General features: G+C 42.6%; 2 protein-coding genes across 2 annotated transcripts; both read right to left on the bottom strand.

The window, feature by feature from the left end:
* Positions 1-706: 706 nt before the first annotated feature.
* LOC144020043 (kelch-like protein 10) lies at positions 707-4056 on the bottom strand. Its single transcript, XM_077523120.1, has 5 exons — positions 3920-4056; positions 3349-3832; positions 1921-2532; positions 1281-1430; positions 707-1188 (listed from the first exon to the last, which is right to left on the bottom strand). The coding sequence occupies exons 1-5, from the start codon at positions 4054-4056 to the stop codon at positions 826-828; spliced, it is 1746 nt and encodes a 581-aa protein (XP_077379246.1). The 3' UTR covers positions 707-825.
* A 1883-nt stretch (positions 4057-5939) lies between these two features.
* On the bottom strand, positions 5940-10804 carry LOC144019886 (kelch-like protein 10). The gene is made up of 5 exons (XM_077523086.1): positions 10628-10804; positions 9712-10195; positions 7256-7867; positions 7047-7196; positions 5940-6299 (listed from the first exon to the last, which is right to left on the bottom strand). The coding sequence occupies exons 1-5, from the start codon at positions 10777-10779 to the stop codon at positions 5940-5942; spliced, it is 1758 nt and encodes a 585-aa protein (XP_077379212.1). The 5' UTR covers positions 10780-10804.
* Between the last annotated feature and the right edge of the window lie 5835 nt (positions 10805-16639).

Genomic DNA, 16639 nt, shown 5'->3' with positions numbered 1-16639 from the left:
AAAGGCTGTTTTGCCCATTTCGCCAGGCTTTGCAAATGTGAACTTTTCATGGTGTCGTGTCTTTAACAGTCATGTTTGGAAAATATTGTAGCGAGGAAGTTGGCATATCTGGTGAATGTTTAGGTTTGTTTATAGCTGTTGAACTGCCAACTAAGATAGTATTCAGCAGCCACAGTAATGATAACAACCATTGGTTACCAAATTGGTAGAGATGTTTGAACTGTTTGTTTTTTTATGTCGAAAAAGGTGAAGCCCCTCCTCTTCTCTGCTCGAAGCATGTAGTTCCCTCGCGAACAAAAGCATGTGAGACATGCATAAGTTTGGTCTGAAACTAGCATAAGAGATTCTTCATCTGTCACTCCACAATGGAAAAAATCAGGCATTTAAGAAATTTGAACGTGCTGTGTATATAATATTATGGCGATCATCAACACAAGTCTACATATTTGTAGTACTGTCCAGTCACTTATTTTGTGGAAATGTTTGAATGTGGAATGTAAAAAATTGCATGTTTCCTAAAGCAGAATGTTTTGATGTTGAATGGTTTGAATTGGTTGAGAGAAATGTAAGTTTTAAACTGACAAATGGTCTGAATTTACAAATGTAAGTTATAAATTTAAATCTTAGACGAGTGGTACACTCCAAAGAGTAATCTTTTGGTAATCCAGATGTCTATCGAGTCTGAAGCCAATTGTTACAAAAATTTGTCATAATTTATTTCAGTCAATTATTACAATCTTTCACTCAAAGGAAAACTATCAGTGTGTGGGTATGATTTTAGATTTTTTTTCAGTAGTTTGTTCGCACACAGTCACTCCAGTTTTGTTATACTTCATCTTCCATATCAATTGTATCGTCCTCCAAGAGGAGCAAAGGCAGGTCATTACGAAGCATTGTATACTGGGCAATGTTGGGCAAGCCAGACATCACACAGCAGCTCAGAGCACTTCGAGAGATCCCCATGTCGTTGGCTGCAGACCACATGCCAAATTTCAGATCGTAGTACTCCACCAGGTTGGTGGTGGAGACACCGTTGTAGCCGCCAGCCACAAAGAGACAATCCTCCACCACTTCAATGCCAAAGTTGCTTCGGGGGCACTGCATGGGGGGCAACATGATCCAGGTGTCTGTGTCGGGGTCGTAGGCCTCGGCGCTAGCCAGGCGGTCATCACCATCATAACCTCCAACCTTCAAGAACAAAAGGATTAAAACTTGAGTCGCTTATAAATCAAATTCCTCAATTTAATAGCATCATATATGGGTGTCAGCCTTCCACTTACTGCATACACAAGGCCGCCATGCCCGATGACTCCAATGCCACTGCGACGGCAGCTCATGGGGGCTGTGGCCATCCACTGGTTGGTCTCTGGGCTGTAATATTCCGCCGTTTGCAGGGACTCATTTCCATTAAAACCTCCACAAATGTAAACCTGCAACCAAATGGGGATGATTAGTGACTCGTTGCAAAGGTTCCCAACTTTTCTACCATGATTTGCTGGCTAAAATTCTTATCAATGGGGAATCACCCATATCAATAAATGTGGTTCAAATTTAAGCAGCTATGGGAATAAATCTCTGGAAAGTTGACCAATGAAGAACTCAAAGAGAATACCCTAAAATGGCTGCTTTGAACCAAATTGGCAGACCTCTTGTGCATTTTCAGGCATGAGTTCTTGACTTTGTGGGTCTACTCATGATGGAGTTGCTATTAAATTTCATACTAAGTGAAACTGACTTCGGTAGCTGGCTTTTCTAAAAATTCCTGGAAGTGCTACCATTTGCCATCAAACATCAATGCACTGATCCGACCACATGCCATGAATTCTTCATAGACTAGTAACACAATCAGTATTATACTATATAGATGGGTGTGGTTCAAATTTGGTATCAATCAAAATCATCACGGGTTGGTTGACCCACCTTGTCATTGAGAGCGGTGCAGCTGGCATCGCTCCTTTGTTCTTGCATACTGGCAATGAGAGTCCACTGGTTGGTCTCAGGTGTGTAATACTCTGCTGTTTTTAGTCTTACACGTCCATCGTGACCTCCTATTGCATAGATGCAGCCATTTAACACTGTGACGCTCACATAGCAGCGGCGGAAGTGCATGGGTGCCACTTCCTGCCAGGTACGATTGTTCAGGTCAAAGCGGCTGACTGTGTTGTAGTGTTCTGTGCCGTCAAAGCCACCCAAACAGTAGATGGCATCGTTGAGAAACGCGGCACCGCAGTACGCCCGCGGTTGGTCCATATCATCCAAAAGACTGACCCAACTGTTAGCATGGATGTCAAACGCCTCGATGCACTGCGTGGGGTTGACGCCACTCCATCCGCCTATCGCCAAAAGGATGGCGGAAGGCAGACGAGGACGGGCGACCATATTGCAGAATCCATACATGGAGTTGGCTTTCATGTGACGGATCACTCGAGAGGCGAAATCGACCATGTCCACACACTTACTGTTGTTCTGTACCATTTGATTAGTTAGCACGTTGCCGGCGATGAACTCCTCACTGGTCATAGCCAGGCGGACCTGCCCAGTAGACAGAACACAAGGAGACAAAGTGTTAAATTAGGCGATTTTCCACTAACAAGCCAAGGAACTTTGAGGTCTGGGTAAAGGGAGTTCTTGGTGGTAAAAGTTCCGCGGGGAATTTATGATTTGTGTTTCCACACCGTCTTGTAGTTCTCGGTAATTAATTCAAATGAGTTTGATTGAGTCCAGCTGATGCAAAAACAATGCCCCCAAATTTGACCAATCAGCCGTGGCCATTGCAGCCCACCCCCTCAAAGTTCCTGCCTGGCTCAGCAAGACCCTGCTGCTGGGATAGTACTTGGATGCCCCCTGGGGAATTTAATTACCCTGGTAATAGTTGTTGGTGGAAAAACGCGAAAACTGAATTTTACCAAGGTAAACTGAAAAGTTCTCCAAAAGTTCCAGCGGTGGAAAAACGCCTATTGAGTGCAGTTCTAAACCATGTCCTCCAGATTTGACAATTGACATACTGTTTAAGGTTGCTATGATTGTAAAACTATCTGTTGCAAAACTGTCTGTCTGAAGTCATGGTTTGGATTTAAACCATGGTTAGTTTCCAATTAGAGTTTCAAGTCTGGGTTAGGGTTTTAAACACAGGTTAAGATTTTTATTTCACGTTTGTAATGTTTCTATTCTTATTCCAACTAGATTAGTAGAGCAATTCCAGACAGGGTTAGGCTTTCAATTTGGAGTTTAAAGCCATGGATACAAAAGCCCTAAAACTGAAGTGGTGCTTCTACCAGATAACAATTCTTGTAGAATTTTTGTTACTAGTAGAGCGACGAAAGGTGCCAGTAAGTTTGCTCCACTCACCCGAGCAAGCAGCACGGCCAGGTTCCTGCCTCGCTCACAGGGCGCGTATGCGATCCAGTGTAGGATGGCTTGGAACACCGTGTTCTCATTCTTCACAATCAGGTCGTCCCGGTCCAGGATATCACACAGGTCCTGCAGGGAGAGCCGTCGGAGCTCGTGCGACGCAGCTACGTTCTCAAAGTGGTAGAGGATGTACTGGTAGGCCTCGAGCTGCAGCTGGGGAACATAATAGTTCCTGGTAAACTGCCAGATGCCCACGCAGTTCTCCGGCCTGAGCTGCTCTGATAGAAACGCACAGCAGGTTTGAACAATGGCAATCATATTGAACTCATCGGCCGCGATCAACAATTCCTTCACATTGTCCTCTGTCACCGACACGGTGCCGGTGTATGCAAAATCGACAATGAGCTGCATTAACTGGGCCGTCAGACCACGTATGACATACACCCTCTGGTCTGGGGTGGACCAGCGCAGAAAGAGGGCTCTGAACAACCAGGAGACACACACACAAGGTCAACTTGAATTGAAAAGGTCCATAATCTTTATCTGTAGACGTTTCCCTCCAACTCACCCAAAGTAGGGGCTGCAGTTGCAAAGGATGATCTTATGGATGTGGAACTCGGTGTTTTCCACCGCAATGATGGCATCGCTGAGACCTTTGGTGAGATGCTGCAGTTGGCCACATGCCAACGGACCATCGGAACTCATCTTTAAGGTGTTGGCGTGTCTTCATAGTGTGGCTGAGCGTCGGCCCCAGGGTCCGAGCAATGGGGGCTCATGGAAGAGACGTGGGGGATGACTAGGTGGAGAAGTAGAGCGGGGGTGGTGATGGGCGATAGCATCATGGTACGATTTTGTGACAAAAGACAGCAATGACTACGGCGGTGACCTCATCCACATCATTAAAGTCCCAATGCTTTAAAATGAAGAAACACATCACATCATAGTTTTGCCTGCATTTTGACTAAATATTCATGAGCATTTATTGAGGGTTGCCTGCTTTAGATATCACAAGATACATATATATATTTATTTATTTGTCAAATTTATTTGTTCTGGGCAGAGTTAGGGTTTAAAAAGATTAGGATTTGAGGCCAGAGTTAGTGTTATGGTTAGGGTGTCAAATTCCGGTTTCACACCAGGTTGAAAGTTAAACAATCGTTAGGATCTGAAATAAAGATAAGAGTTTTTAAATTAGGGATTTGGTTTCATCAAGTTCATGTTTTAATTTTGGTATTCAAGTTAGGATTTCAGCATGGATGGTTGTTTGTCTCTGTGTGCCCAGCGATTGGCTGGCAACCAGTTCCGGGTGTACCCCGCCTTCTGACCATAGCCAGCTGGGATAGACTCCGGCACCCCCAGCGACCCTTGTGAGGAGCAAGCGGTTCAGAAAATGGTTGAAGTTAGGATTTCAAATTAAGGTTTAAAGCTGTTGAGCGATGTTAAAGTTTCAAAACAAGGCAAGGATTTCAGGCAAGGATTAAAGATTTCAAACAAAAGTTAGGTTGTCAAATCAGGGTTTCAAGACAGTTTGGGTTTCCAGTATGGGCGATATGGCCAAAAAAAATAACGATTTTTGCAGTCATTCAGGGCGATTACGATTTTAATCGATTTTAATCTAATAAATCCCACAAATGTTTATTTAAAGCTTTCATTTGTTCAAAAATAATTCCTGTGCAAAATGTTCAGACACCAGTAAAGTATACTGATTCTAGATCAGTTTTTACATAAACTTAACATTTATAGTTTGTGCTTAAATGCCACAATTAAGTAGTTGGTAGCTATTATAAACATGTCTTGCCACTTGTGCAAAATTACAACACATAAAAGCATTTGGATGTAATGGAACATAAGAACAACAGCTTTTAATAATCCAGAAGACAAAACTCGATTTCCCGATTAAACAATTTTTCGACGATTTGATTTTTTAAAATGACGATGTATCGAATTAATTCGATTTATTGCCCAGCCCTAATTTCCAGTAAGAGTTTCAAATAGGGTTTACAGTTTGAGTTTCAAGGTCTGGTTAGGGTTTAAAAATAAGATTTCAGGCAAGGATTAGACATTCCAAACAAGAGTTTGGGTTTCAAGCCAAGATTCTTGTTTCAATTTGGGTGGGTTTCCAGTCTAAGTTGTTTTTTAAATAAATGTTAGTGCTTTTCAAATTAGTGTTTCAATTCTAGGTTAGGATTTTAAATTAGTTCCCAGCCAGGGTTGGGTTACCAAATCTGGGTTTCAAGCCAGGTTGTTTTAAAGGGAGAACTCGAATTTTAAAGTTTGTTTTCCAGCCTGGGTCAGTGTTTCAAGCTGAGGTTGACGTAATAATCTAGGGTTAGTTTTAAAGTGGTTATGGTTTCAAGCCAAAGAAAGCCAAAGGTGGACTATAGTCATTTCATAACAAAAAGTCTTTATTGACCAGTGGATGGAAAACTACATCAAACTCTGACTCACACTGAAGAGCAAAGACAAATAAACTAGAAAACAATAGCAATCAGTGTCGCCTTTGTTGTCCTTTTTCACTACTTCCATTCTTCGCCATTGAGGCAATTTTCAGGTTCATTTATCAGTTTATTTCAAGGTTTTTCCAGTATCTAGACATCATCCTCCGTGTCCATCTCATCCTCTAGAAGTAGCGCCGGTAGATCATTCCGGAGCATGGCATAGTGTGCCATGTTGTAGAATCCTGACATCACGCAGCAAGTCAAAGCACTTCGTGAGATCAGCATGTCGCTGGCCGGAGACCACAGACCTGTGGTGAGGTCATAGTACTCTACCAGCTTGGTGGTGGACACCCCGTTGAACCCCCCGGCCACAAAGAGGCGGTCCTCGATGACTTCGATGCCAAAGTTGCTCCGGGGGCAGCCCATGGGGGCCAGGATGATCCAGTTGTTGGTCTGCGGATTGTAAGCCTCGGCGCTGGTCAGACGAGTTTGACCATCATAGCCTCCGACCTTGGGGAGGAAAAAGCATAATTAACTGACAAGATTTCAGTTAATTTTGAAGCTGCTCTGTAAACTTTCAACATCGGAGAAACAAAAACAAAAAAATCACTGTTGTCCATCCAGCCTTTTTCTACCACTCATCTGTCTGTGTGAAGCTGTCTAAGTGCAGATGTCAAAGATGTATTGTCTCTAGCCATCTCTCCTAGTCCTTAGATGTTCAGAGGCCAGAGTCTACCCCAAGGTCCATCTCCCGAGTGGGCATGCTCCTGATCCAAAATAGATGCCCAAGACACCTGTGGATGTATTGGAGCAGCCACTCACTTTGAGTCTCCCCATGATGACCTAACTTCTTGCCATATCGCTCAGGACACTTTGTCGAATAAAAAAATAATTTCATACTGGCATCCTTGACCCTTTTGGTCACTACTCAAAGCTCAGAATCATAAACTGATTCCCCTTGGAGTTGGAGCTTCACATTCGCTGAAGGTCATAGCCCGCTGAAGCCATCAGGACCACATCAACCGCAAAAACTGCTATTCTGCAAGAGTTGAGTCAAGGCAAGTTTTAGACTTCGCTTTCTCTGACATCCTTCCCTAGTTACACCAGGTGTATGCCAAAATGTTTCCTGATCTCCAGCGTGTCCACGGTCTGCCCTACAGTCTTCCTATGCTCAGCATTCAAAACAGATGCCCAAGCCAAAGTATCCAATGCATTAAAAAAAGCTTTAAATCATCCTTTGTGTTATACTTAACTTACGGCATAAACGTGATCAGCGAACCCAATGACTCCAATACCACTGCGACGGCTGCTCATCGGTGTCATCATGGTCCACTCGTTAGTGTCAGGGCTGTAGTATTCTGCTGTTTGCAGGGGCTCGTTTCCATTAAAACCACCGCAAATGTATATCTGGAAATAAATTGGATGGTCTTGTAGGCCCGCATGAAATATAATTCAAAACCACCTACCTTGTCATTGAGGGTAGTGCAGCTGGCGTCGCTCCTCAGTTCATGCATGCTGGCAATAAGAGTCCACTGGTTGGTCTCGGGCGTGTAGTACTCAGCTGTCTTTAGTCTCACGCGACCGTCGTAGCCTCCTAGTGCGTAGATGCAGCCATTTAGCACTGTGACGCTCACATAGCATCGACGGGAGTGCATGGGTGCCACTTCCTGCCAGGTGCGTGCGTTCAGGTCAAAGCGGCTGACTGTGTTGTAGTGTTCGGCGCCGTCAAAACCACCAAGGCAGTAGACAGCGTCATTGAGAAAGGCAGCACCACAGTATGCCCGTGGTTTCTCCATGTCCTCGATAAAACTGACCCAGCAGTTGGCATGCACGTCGTACGCCTCGATGCACTGTGTTGGGTTGGCACCGCTCCAGCCGCCGATAGCCAGAAGGATGGCGGACGGTAGGCGAGGTCGGGCCACCAGGTTGCAGTATGCAGACTCAGAGCTTTCCATCATATGGTGGATCACTCGGCTGGCGAAGGCGACCATGTTGAGACACTCACTGTTGTTCTGCACCAGCTGATTGGAGAGCACGTTGATGGTGATGAAATCCTGACTGGTCAAACCCAGACGAACCTACAGAGTGGACAGACTAATATTTAAGATAGCAACAGACCTATTTTGTCCTCTAGGTTTCCCCTGGCCATGGTTTTACTCACTAGATTGCTATTTCATGTTTGGGTCAAGGTACCTCTTACAGGGGACACATTTTTCCAGCACATTCTATTTACTATTTTACATGGCATATATTTTAATCTATCCACCCTCCCCCCCATGGTCTTTATTGTTTATATTTTAGCAATGGCCATCTATGTTTCCTTGGAGGGAGCTCTCTGTGGTGAGCTGTGGTGGGCTATGGCCGTTGTCCCGCCTCTTGGGTCTCTGGCTCCTGCATGCAGACACCTGCTGCGCCGCTGTACTTGGGGCTCAATGCCGGCGGCCTGTGGCCATGGCCTTCGATCTGATTCTGGTGCAGAGGACTCCATGAATATTGAATTTTCCTCACACGATACACTATACCGAGCCACTGATCTACTCTCTCTTAACTCTTTACCTTTTTACTTGTCTATGTTTGCATGCGTGTTTTGGTCTTTGTGGGTGGTGGGACGGTGGTGTTGCAGGATTGTGATTTTAATAATGTGAAGTAATTTGAGTAACATTGTCATGTATAAAAAGCACTCTATAAAGATTGATTGATTGATTGATTGAGCTGTTTTCCTGCCCCCCCAATACACACACCCCAAAGCAACCCATGGGGTTCCAGGGACCACAGTTTGAAAACCACTGTGCTAGTTGCAAGTTTGACTTGTTTCCACCAAGTCCTATTTTTTGCCTCTGTTCGGTATGATATATATTTTTCTTTTATATTTTAAGGAAGGGCGGCATGGTTGATGAGTGGTTAGCATGTCCGCCTCCCAGTGCTGAGGACTTGGGTTCGAGTCCAGGCTCCGGCCTTCCCGAGTGGAGTTTGCATTTTCTCCCCCGTGCCTGCGTGGGTCTTCTCCGGGTACTCCGGTCTCCTCCCACATTCCAAAGACATGCGTGGCAGGTTAATTGGGCGCTCTGAATTGTCCTTAGGTGTGCTTGTGAGTGTGGATGGTTCGTCTCTGTGTGCCCTGCGATTGGCTGGTAACCAGTCCAGGGTGTCCCCCGCCTACTGCCCAGAGCCAGCTGAGATAGGCTCCAGCACCCCCCACGACCCTTGTGAGGAATAAGAGGTCAAGAAAATGCATGGATGGATTTTAAGGATCCCAAAAGAGCTAACCTTAACCATAAAGCTACTGCTACCTTGTGGTACAAATGCAAGCCAGATCGATAGTTGAGCTATACAGATTGTAAACTAACCCGTTTGTTAACTTTTGGCTATACCGACCAAAGGCGTCAAGGATTTAACTGTTGTGGCTTATTGATCCAGTGGTCCACAAAAGTTAAATCGATTGTCATCTTGGTTATTGCAGACATTTCACCAATAATTCAAAAGGATTCTTCACTTTTAAGTTTTAGGTGTGGAGTCTCATGTATCTGGTAGGGTGGACACATTGTTTGTTGTTGTGTGGCTGGTGAAAAAAGGTTTGTCTAGAATTCTGAAAAAAGACAACCAGAATTACAACAATTTTTTCGACATCCCTCCTTCAATGTCTCACCCATTTGGGTCGAAGTGGCCACTAATGTGCTCACTAATGTGCACGTAATGTGTGGTTATGCAAAATGGTCTTACACCAGCCACACCAGAGACATTAACAGGCAGACAATCCACCTAAATTTAGAACTGAAGAGGCCTTTTGGATTTAGACTGTGATGTCTTCAACAATCAAAAAGAGTGTAGTTCCCGCGATTCAATTTTACGCACCATAATGATAATTGATCTAGGAATACATATATTTCTAGATCCCAACAAAGTTCCCAGGCTGTTGACTTACTTTCGCCAGAAGCATCGCCAGGTTCCTGCCTCGCTCTGTTGGCGCGTGTGCAATCCAGTGCAGGATGGCCTCGTAAACTGTGTTCTCCTTCTTCACAATGAGGTCGTCTCTGTCCAGAATGTCGCAGAACTCCTGCACGGTGAATAGCGGCAATTCCTCCGAGGCTGCAACATCCTCAAAGTGGTAAAGAATGTACTGGTAGGCGCTAATCTGAAGATCCGGTGTGTGGCAGTTTTTGGTGAACTGCCAGATGCCGATGCAGTTCTCCGGACAAAGCTGCTCTGCCAGGAACACACAGCAGGATTGGACAATGGCCGTCATGTTGAATTTATCGGCAGCAATCAACAAGTCCTTGACGTTGTCCTCTGTCACCAACACGAAGTCGGTGTATGCAAACTCGATGAAGAGCTGCATTATGTGAGGTGTAACACCGTGTATGACGTAGACCCTCTGGTCTGGGGTGGACCATCGCAGAAAGAGGGCCCTGAACACCAGGATAGAGACACAAGTAGCCAACTTACATTTAGTAGCCAAGTGAACATTTCTATCTATTTTTCTTTAATATAAACAATGGTGGCGAGGAGCAAAGAATTCAAGTCTTTATGCTTTACTTGAGAATTTATATTTTGGATGACTTTGTAGTTTTACTCCCGATATTTAAAAAGAAATAAACTAAAAAAGTACAGTTACTAAATATACAAATTACAAAAGTAAAAATTATAGTAAATGATTCTTTACTGTACTTGTGTAGTTTAAGGTAAACATTCATTTTCACTTGTAGACTTAAGTAAATGAGTTGAATCAATACATGTACTTGCACCAGATTCTTTTCTGTACTTGTACTTCAATATAGAGAGAGTACAGTGTAGTTTTGCCAAATTTGAATTATAAAGTAATTAAAAGTAGAGCTACTCACCCAAAATATGGGCTGCAATTGCATAGGATGATCTTATGGATATGAAACTCAACATTGTGAACTTTGAGGACTGCATCACTAAGTCCTCGGGTCAGTCGCAGTTCATTGTACACAGAGCCAGATTTGTATGGAAGTTTACCATCATGACTCATCTTGAAATTGTTGCCATTTCTTCACACTTTTGGCATCTGCAGCATCTCAGCAGAATTAACATAAAACAGTGGGGGACCTGGGGAGGGGTCCGGCAGGTAAGCGGCGTCTTGTCTTACATCATGGTGGCATTCTGTGTCAAAAGCTATGGTCGCCATTAGCGGTGACATCATCCACATCATTAAAGCACTGATACTTTATTGTCAAGAAATACATCATCTTTCCTCCATGAAACTCACATTCTAATAATAATTACCAAACTGAAAACACACTCAATTTGCTTAGTACATTAGTGATCACTGGTAGGCTAACCAAATTTGAATGTATCACCGATATCGTTGACCAGGCCTCCCCAATCCTGGTCCTCGAGGGCCGGAGACAGGATTGGGGAAGCCTGTCATGGACTAATTCTCTTTTGGAATAGCTTCACCTCTTCTATGACCAGTCCATAGTCTAGTCCCTGTTGCTGTTGACGCTGACATTGGACCAGCGAGGTCACCCAAAGGTTTATCCCGAATATGTTTTACACATAGCTTTTGGATGAGGGTCTGTCTTTGTCTGCATTGACTTAACCTAAAAATATCTTGATAACCTTAAGGATGACAAGCCGAATGCCAAATCCAGAACCCTCCACCATACTTTCTGACAAGAACATTAGTTTGGAGTCCAAAACCTTTGTTCGAATGTAGCTCCTACCCTCCTAACACTACAGAGACTCATTCAGGCCTCTCCTGTAGCTCAACCACCAAATAATGATGGAGTCATGGATTCTCTACATTGTACAATATTTTGCTTTTTTATAAAAGCTGCACAGTTTCACAAATTATTATCCATGTATTGTTGCTAGAGTTATGGATGGTATAGTTGTTCTGAACTTTGCCCTTTGTCAATGTGCCCTGTGATTGACTTGTGACCATTCCAACAATGGCCTTGCTGGACCTTCAAAACTATACAAGAAATGCATTATAACCAGTAGTGCACATAACTGGTATGCATGTGCGACAGAAATCCCTGTGGCAAAATGTCATGTGAGTCACTATACGCCTTTGCGTACCTGTAAGAGACCTCATCTGCATGTTTCAAGCACAATGAAAGAGGCAATTGTGAAATGTGTTTTTAAAAAAACAAGACTGAGCAGCTTCTTTGGTGTTTTACCACCAAAACAAACAGCCAAGCGAACCGGAGCAAAACCAAAGTTTTGTTTTTTTTTCTGAATAGTGCCATGGCTTGAAGCTAATGAGGACACTGAAATGCGATGCAAGGTTTGCCGCTCAAATCCACATCTAGCAGAAAAAACAGGTGGGTTTTATAAAGTATAAAGGCTCAAAGAATTTCAATCATCCTTTATTTGACAAACAATTATCCAGAATTATTGGTTTTATTAAGAATAACCCTTAATACTTATTTGATATAGTTGCAATGCTAATGGAACAGCTATTCAGCTCACAATTTCATGCTGATTTTTACTCAAAAGATTCAGCTCATTAGCAACGAGATTATGAACGCTGTGCATAAAACCCAGTCGAATTCTGCAATTACTGATATTAATAGGAGTGTAAAGGCAGATACTTGTCTGATTACTCTCCGCTTTAAGTATCCCTTGAAAGCCTTGCACAACTCGTTAGTAAGTGAAAACAGACAACATGCTCGACCGTCTTCCTGGGAAACTCATTAACTCATTCACTGCCATCGACGGAAAAAGAAGTCAAATTATGCATTTTTTTGCTGGTCTGGCAATGAATGTGTTAAAGAACAGTTTCTGATTTATTTATTTTTTCACCTTACCTTTATAAAGCTAAGCACGCACCTCCCATATCTCCCTATTCCTTTCCTCAAGCGACTTGGAGTGAATGTCAAAGCAGCATATGATTCACATGAAGGTGGCACACAGATGTACACACCATCAGCGCGGAGTCAAGAGTCCAGTTGCAGTCTAATTAATTTGGGGGGCTGCTTTTTGATCATCTGAAGGTTTTGCTTTTAAATACTTTATCGAGCAAGTCAGACTCGTGGTCAGGGACGAGGACTTGACTTTAACTTGTGGTCAAAGACTTGGGACTTGATTTGGACTTGGTCTTATGGCGTTTTTCCACTGGACCGGTGCCACACCGTTAGTGTCTCCATGGGACTTTTTCGGGGCCGAGTGGTTCCGTTGTAACTGCTTTTTAGAGCCCTCTCGGTAGTGGTTCTGCAGTGCCAGTCGTCTGGGTCCGAACGGGGCCGTGTCGTCACTGTCATCTGATTGGCTGACAGCAACGCAAAAAGCAGTGCCGTGGCACACACCCATTTCCTTGTTTTATGCGAGAGAGGCTGAGGCGGCCGCCGGTCTTCACCAAAGTCATAAAAATACAGTATATACAATAAATGTAATGTTTTACAACGCTGAACTATATTTACAATTTAAAACTTGCGGATGGATTTGTAATGTTTGTGATTTGTAAAAAAAAAAAAAAAAAAAAAATCACGAGTGCACACTGCTTCCCTGGTTGTGTGTTCCCATTCACTTGAATGAGAGCTCGAGCCGCAGTTAAATGAATGAGGATGAGCTCTCCATTCTTACATAGCACAGGCAGCGAGCGAAGTGGAGTCAAGATCGCAATATTTAACCCATGCTGGTCCATATGAAGTTGTAAATACGGTTCAATGTTGGTGTGACTTGCCGCTCGTGAAATGTCATGGCAGAGCCACACTGGGTGTGCGAGCTTGGACAGTTCCAATGATCCCGCCCCATTCCATATTTTTTCTATCGTGTTTAACTGTTTTCTTTTAATGTTTAAATCTTTTTATTTGGTAGTTATTAAATTTTTAGCTCCAGTGTTTTCTCATGGGGGAGCCTCCACAGTGAGAGGGATGCTTGGTCTTCATCCATCTCACTGTGGATGAACTCCTCCTGGGTGCCTTTCCTTACAGGGTACTTCTGTGCCCCGCCATGTTGTGGTTTTCATGTGTTTGTTGGGTTTTGGGTGTGTCTGTGGGTACGATCATGGGGATGGGGGGACTTTTTCTTTCTTTTATTTTATTGTATTATGGATGTCCAGCACTTTGAGTTGCATTTTAAATGTATGAAAGGTGCTATATAAATAAAGTTGATTGATTGATTGAAGTAATCCGAATGAATCCAAATGGCCGAACAAAATGAAAATGCTCCATATACTGTAAACTAGTGGTGCAACGGATCACAAAAGTCCACAGATCGGATCACGGATTTGAGTCACAAATCGAATCGTTTTTTGGATCAGTTAACAGTAGTCTGTAAAACGCTTTTTCCCAATTAAAAAAATAAATAAAGAAATTCAAAATGTCTAAAATAACCGTTTAGGAATTAGGAACACACTTTTACATGCAATATGAGAGAGAAACATTCTTATTTTATACATGGTCTATGTGTAAAATAACGGCTTAACGTTGTGTTCCTAAAATCTTAACGGCCATGTTTGACATTGTGAGTGGAATGTTTTTCTTTTTTAAATGGGCAAATGTATTTTATAAAATAAATGAAGACAAAGTTCTATTTATCTTTTTTATGTATGTCATGAAAAGACCTCAAACTGCAATTTAAGGCACATTCCCATCCTTTAAAAATGGAGAGTGAATTGTAAAGTAGCCTTGGTCCAGAATATTGAAAAAGAATTAAAGTAAGCCAGGCACCAGCTGTCAAACTTATTTACAGCTACCAGCCAGGCATTGATTGGCACAGGTAGCAGATAGCCAGTAGCCACTTATGTCCAAGACTTCTGCCGTATCATACAATGATAGCGTAATTACCGGTTTCTTAGCGTCCTAAATTAGTGATTGAATATGAGTTCGGGATAGCGTTGCGTTGATGTTGGTCGCAATCCTAAACAAATCGCAAGTCGCAAATCCTAAACATCTAAAAGGGAAGTCAAGCTAGCCATCACGCCACAATGTGCCAACTTCAAAGTAAAAGTCTACTAAGGCTATTTATTTTGCCGTCAATGTTTTATTTGGCAAACGTTATTTTTATGTTAGCCTTAGCGTATGCGTAGTAACGTTGAGCATTCTTCCTTGACATGTCTGAATGGTGTCGAGACGAGAAGAAAAAAAACAATCCCGTATCATTAATTTGGGAACTAATTTCACCCCAAGTTGATGAAATGCTCCCATACATGCGACTTACATGATCCACAAGGTGTTTCAACTGAATCCTGAATCATGTTGCTTTCGTGTGAATGCGGAATCTTTTTTTTTTTTTTTCTTTTCTTTTTTCCACCATTGTGATCATATTTCATCTTCAAGTTCCATATTTCATAGCATATTTTTATTTTTATGTTATCCCATTTAAAAGAGCATAAGTGAAAATGTGTAGTGACATTTGCGACGTATGCATGTAGACTGTTAATTTTTGACACTACGAAGAAGCGGCGTGTCCGGCGTCGTATGAAATAGACATAAACAAGCGATCAAAACTTTACATGAGTATTTACAATACATTATTACATAAGTCTACAGGACATACTAGGCACTGGCGCATGTCACAACTTTTAATTCCCGACTCGGTGTGACTGTGAGTGAGAGCCGAGTGACAGCCTGTCAATCACTCTCCGTGGGGGCATCGCGGCTGGGTAGTGTGTGAATGAAGTAATTTGAATGAAAAGTAGAAATTGATTAATTAAGAAATAGATCCTGTAGAATATCTGTCTGCTTGGATTAAAATTTGCCGGTATCCGGGACTGATGACAACATAGCTTCTGCTCCAAAAGGTAGATGACTGTTCTGTTTACTTTCGTGCTGACTGGTGTGTTTTGACTTTTTTTGGTTGCTATGTCCATCAATCCATCCATTAGCAGATCCGCTTATTCTCACATTTATGTAAATCATTTGTGAAATATGTTTGAGGCTAGGAAATTTGGGTTGCTTTCGCAAGAAGCGGCGCTAGCTAGCAGCTAGGCTAAAAACACAAATAATTGCTTATTTTCATACATTTCTATTACAATTTTGACTTTTGCGCTGCTTAGAAATTAAACTAGAGCTCTCAAGGAGGTCACAAATGTATTAATGTGTGCAGATCACTTGAGATGTGTTTTGCTAGTCGAACAGTTTTGCTCTTACCAACCAATCAGGATTTTAAAAATTGCTAATATCATTCCCTGTGAGGTGAATATAAAATTGGACTGGTCTCATTGCTAATTTAGTTTAAATCACATAGAACTTCTGATTCTGATGGCCCTGAGCAGAATAAATTGATATTGCGGCACTTTAGGGGCTGAAATCTGATGGCACAACAAAAATAATGTCTAAAGCACATGAAGTGAAAGCAGTGCAGCCAAAAAATGAAAGTAGATTGTTGGGAATAAAATAACATTCAAAATAACTTTTGTGCAAAATGGGAAATGGGAAACACTGACAACGGGCCATTTGGGAAGTTTGAGACATTTGCACTTGACGCAAGTTGCGTGACCCGGGAGCAATTTATTTTTTATTTTATTTTATTTTTTATTTTTTTAAATCTGACTTGTGGTCGTGCATTGATCCGTATACTGGATATGCGCTAAAAGAAAAAAGGGGGTCTTCAAAGAGGCACATACCATCATCCACTTGTTAAAAAATAATTACCACCCAGTCAACCACCAATCCCACGCCACCCCTCAGCCCTATATAAGAGCGTACAAGCTGTATATGTCTAATCTGTACGTATACATATCTGCTCGTGAGATAGGATTGGTAAAATGGCAGTCCGGTGGCTTCAACGGCTTGCATGGGCGTTTATGGGCTATTGGCTATCCACAAATATAGACAGATCAGTGAGTTTGCACTACGAATTGCAAACAGCGGGGATGAGAGGGTAACTCTGAGGCCAGAAGACATGACCACGTCAAAGTCAATCCACGAGTCAGGTATAGC

This window comes from Festucalex cinctus, chromosome 1 (assembly GCF_051991245.1).
Source record: "Festucalex cinctus isolate MCC-2025b chromosome 1, RoL_Fcin_1.0, whole genome shotgun sequence".
Taxonomy (NCBI): domain Eukaryota; kingdom Metazoa; phylum Chordata; class Actinopteri; order Syngnathiformes; family Syngnathidae; genus Festucalex; species Festucalex cinctus.
Note: the sequence above shows the minus strand (reverse complement) of the source record. Positions and strands in the feature narration are given on the sequence as shown.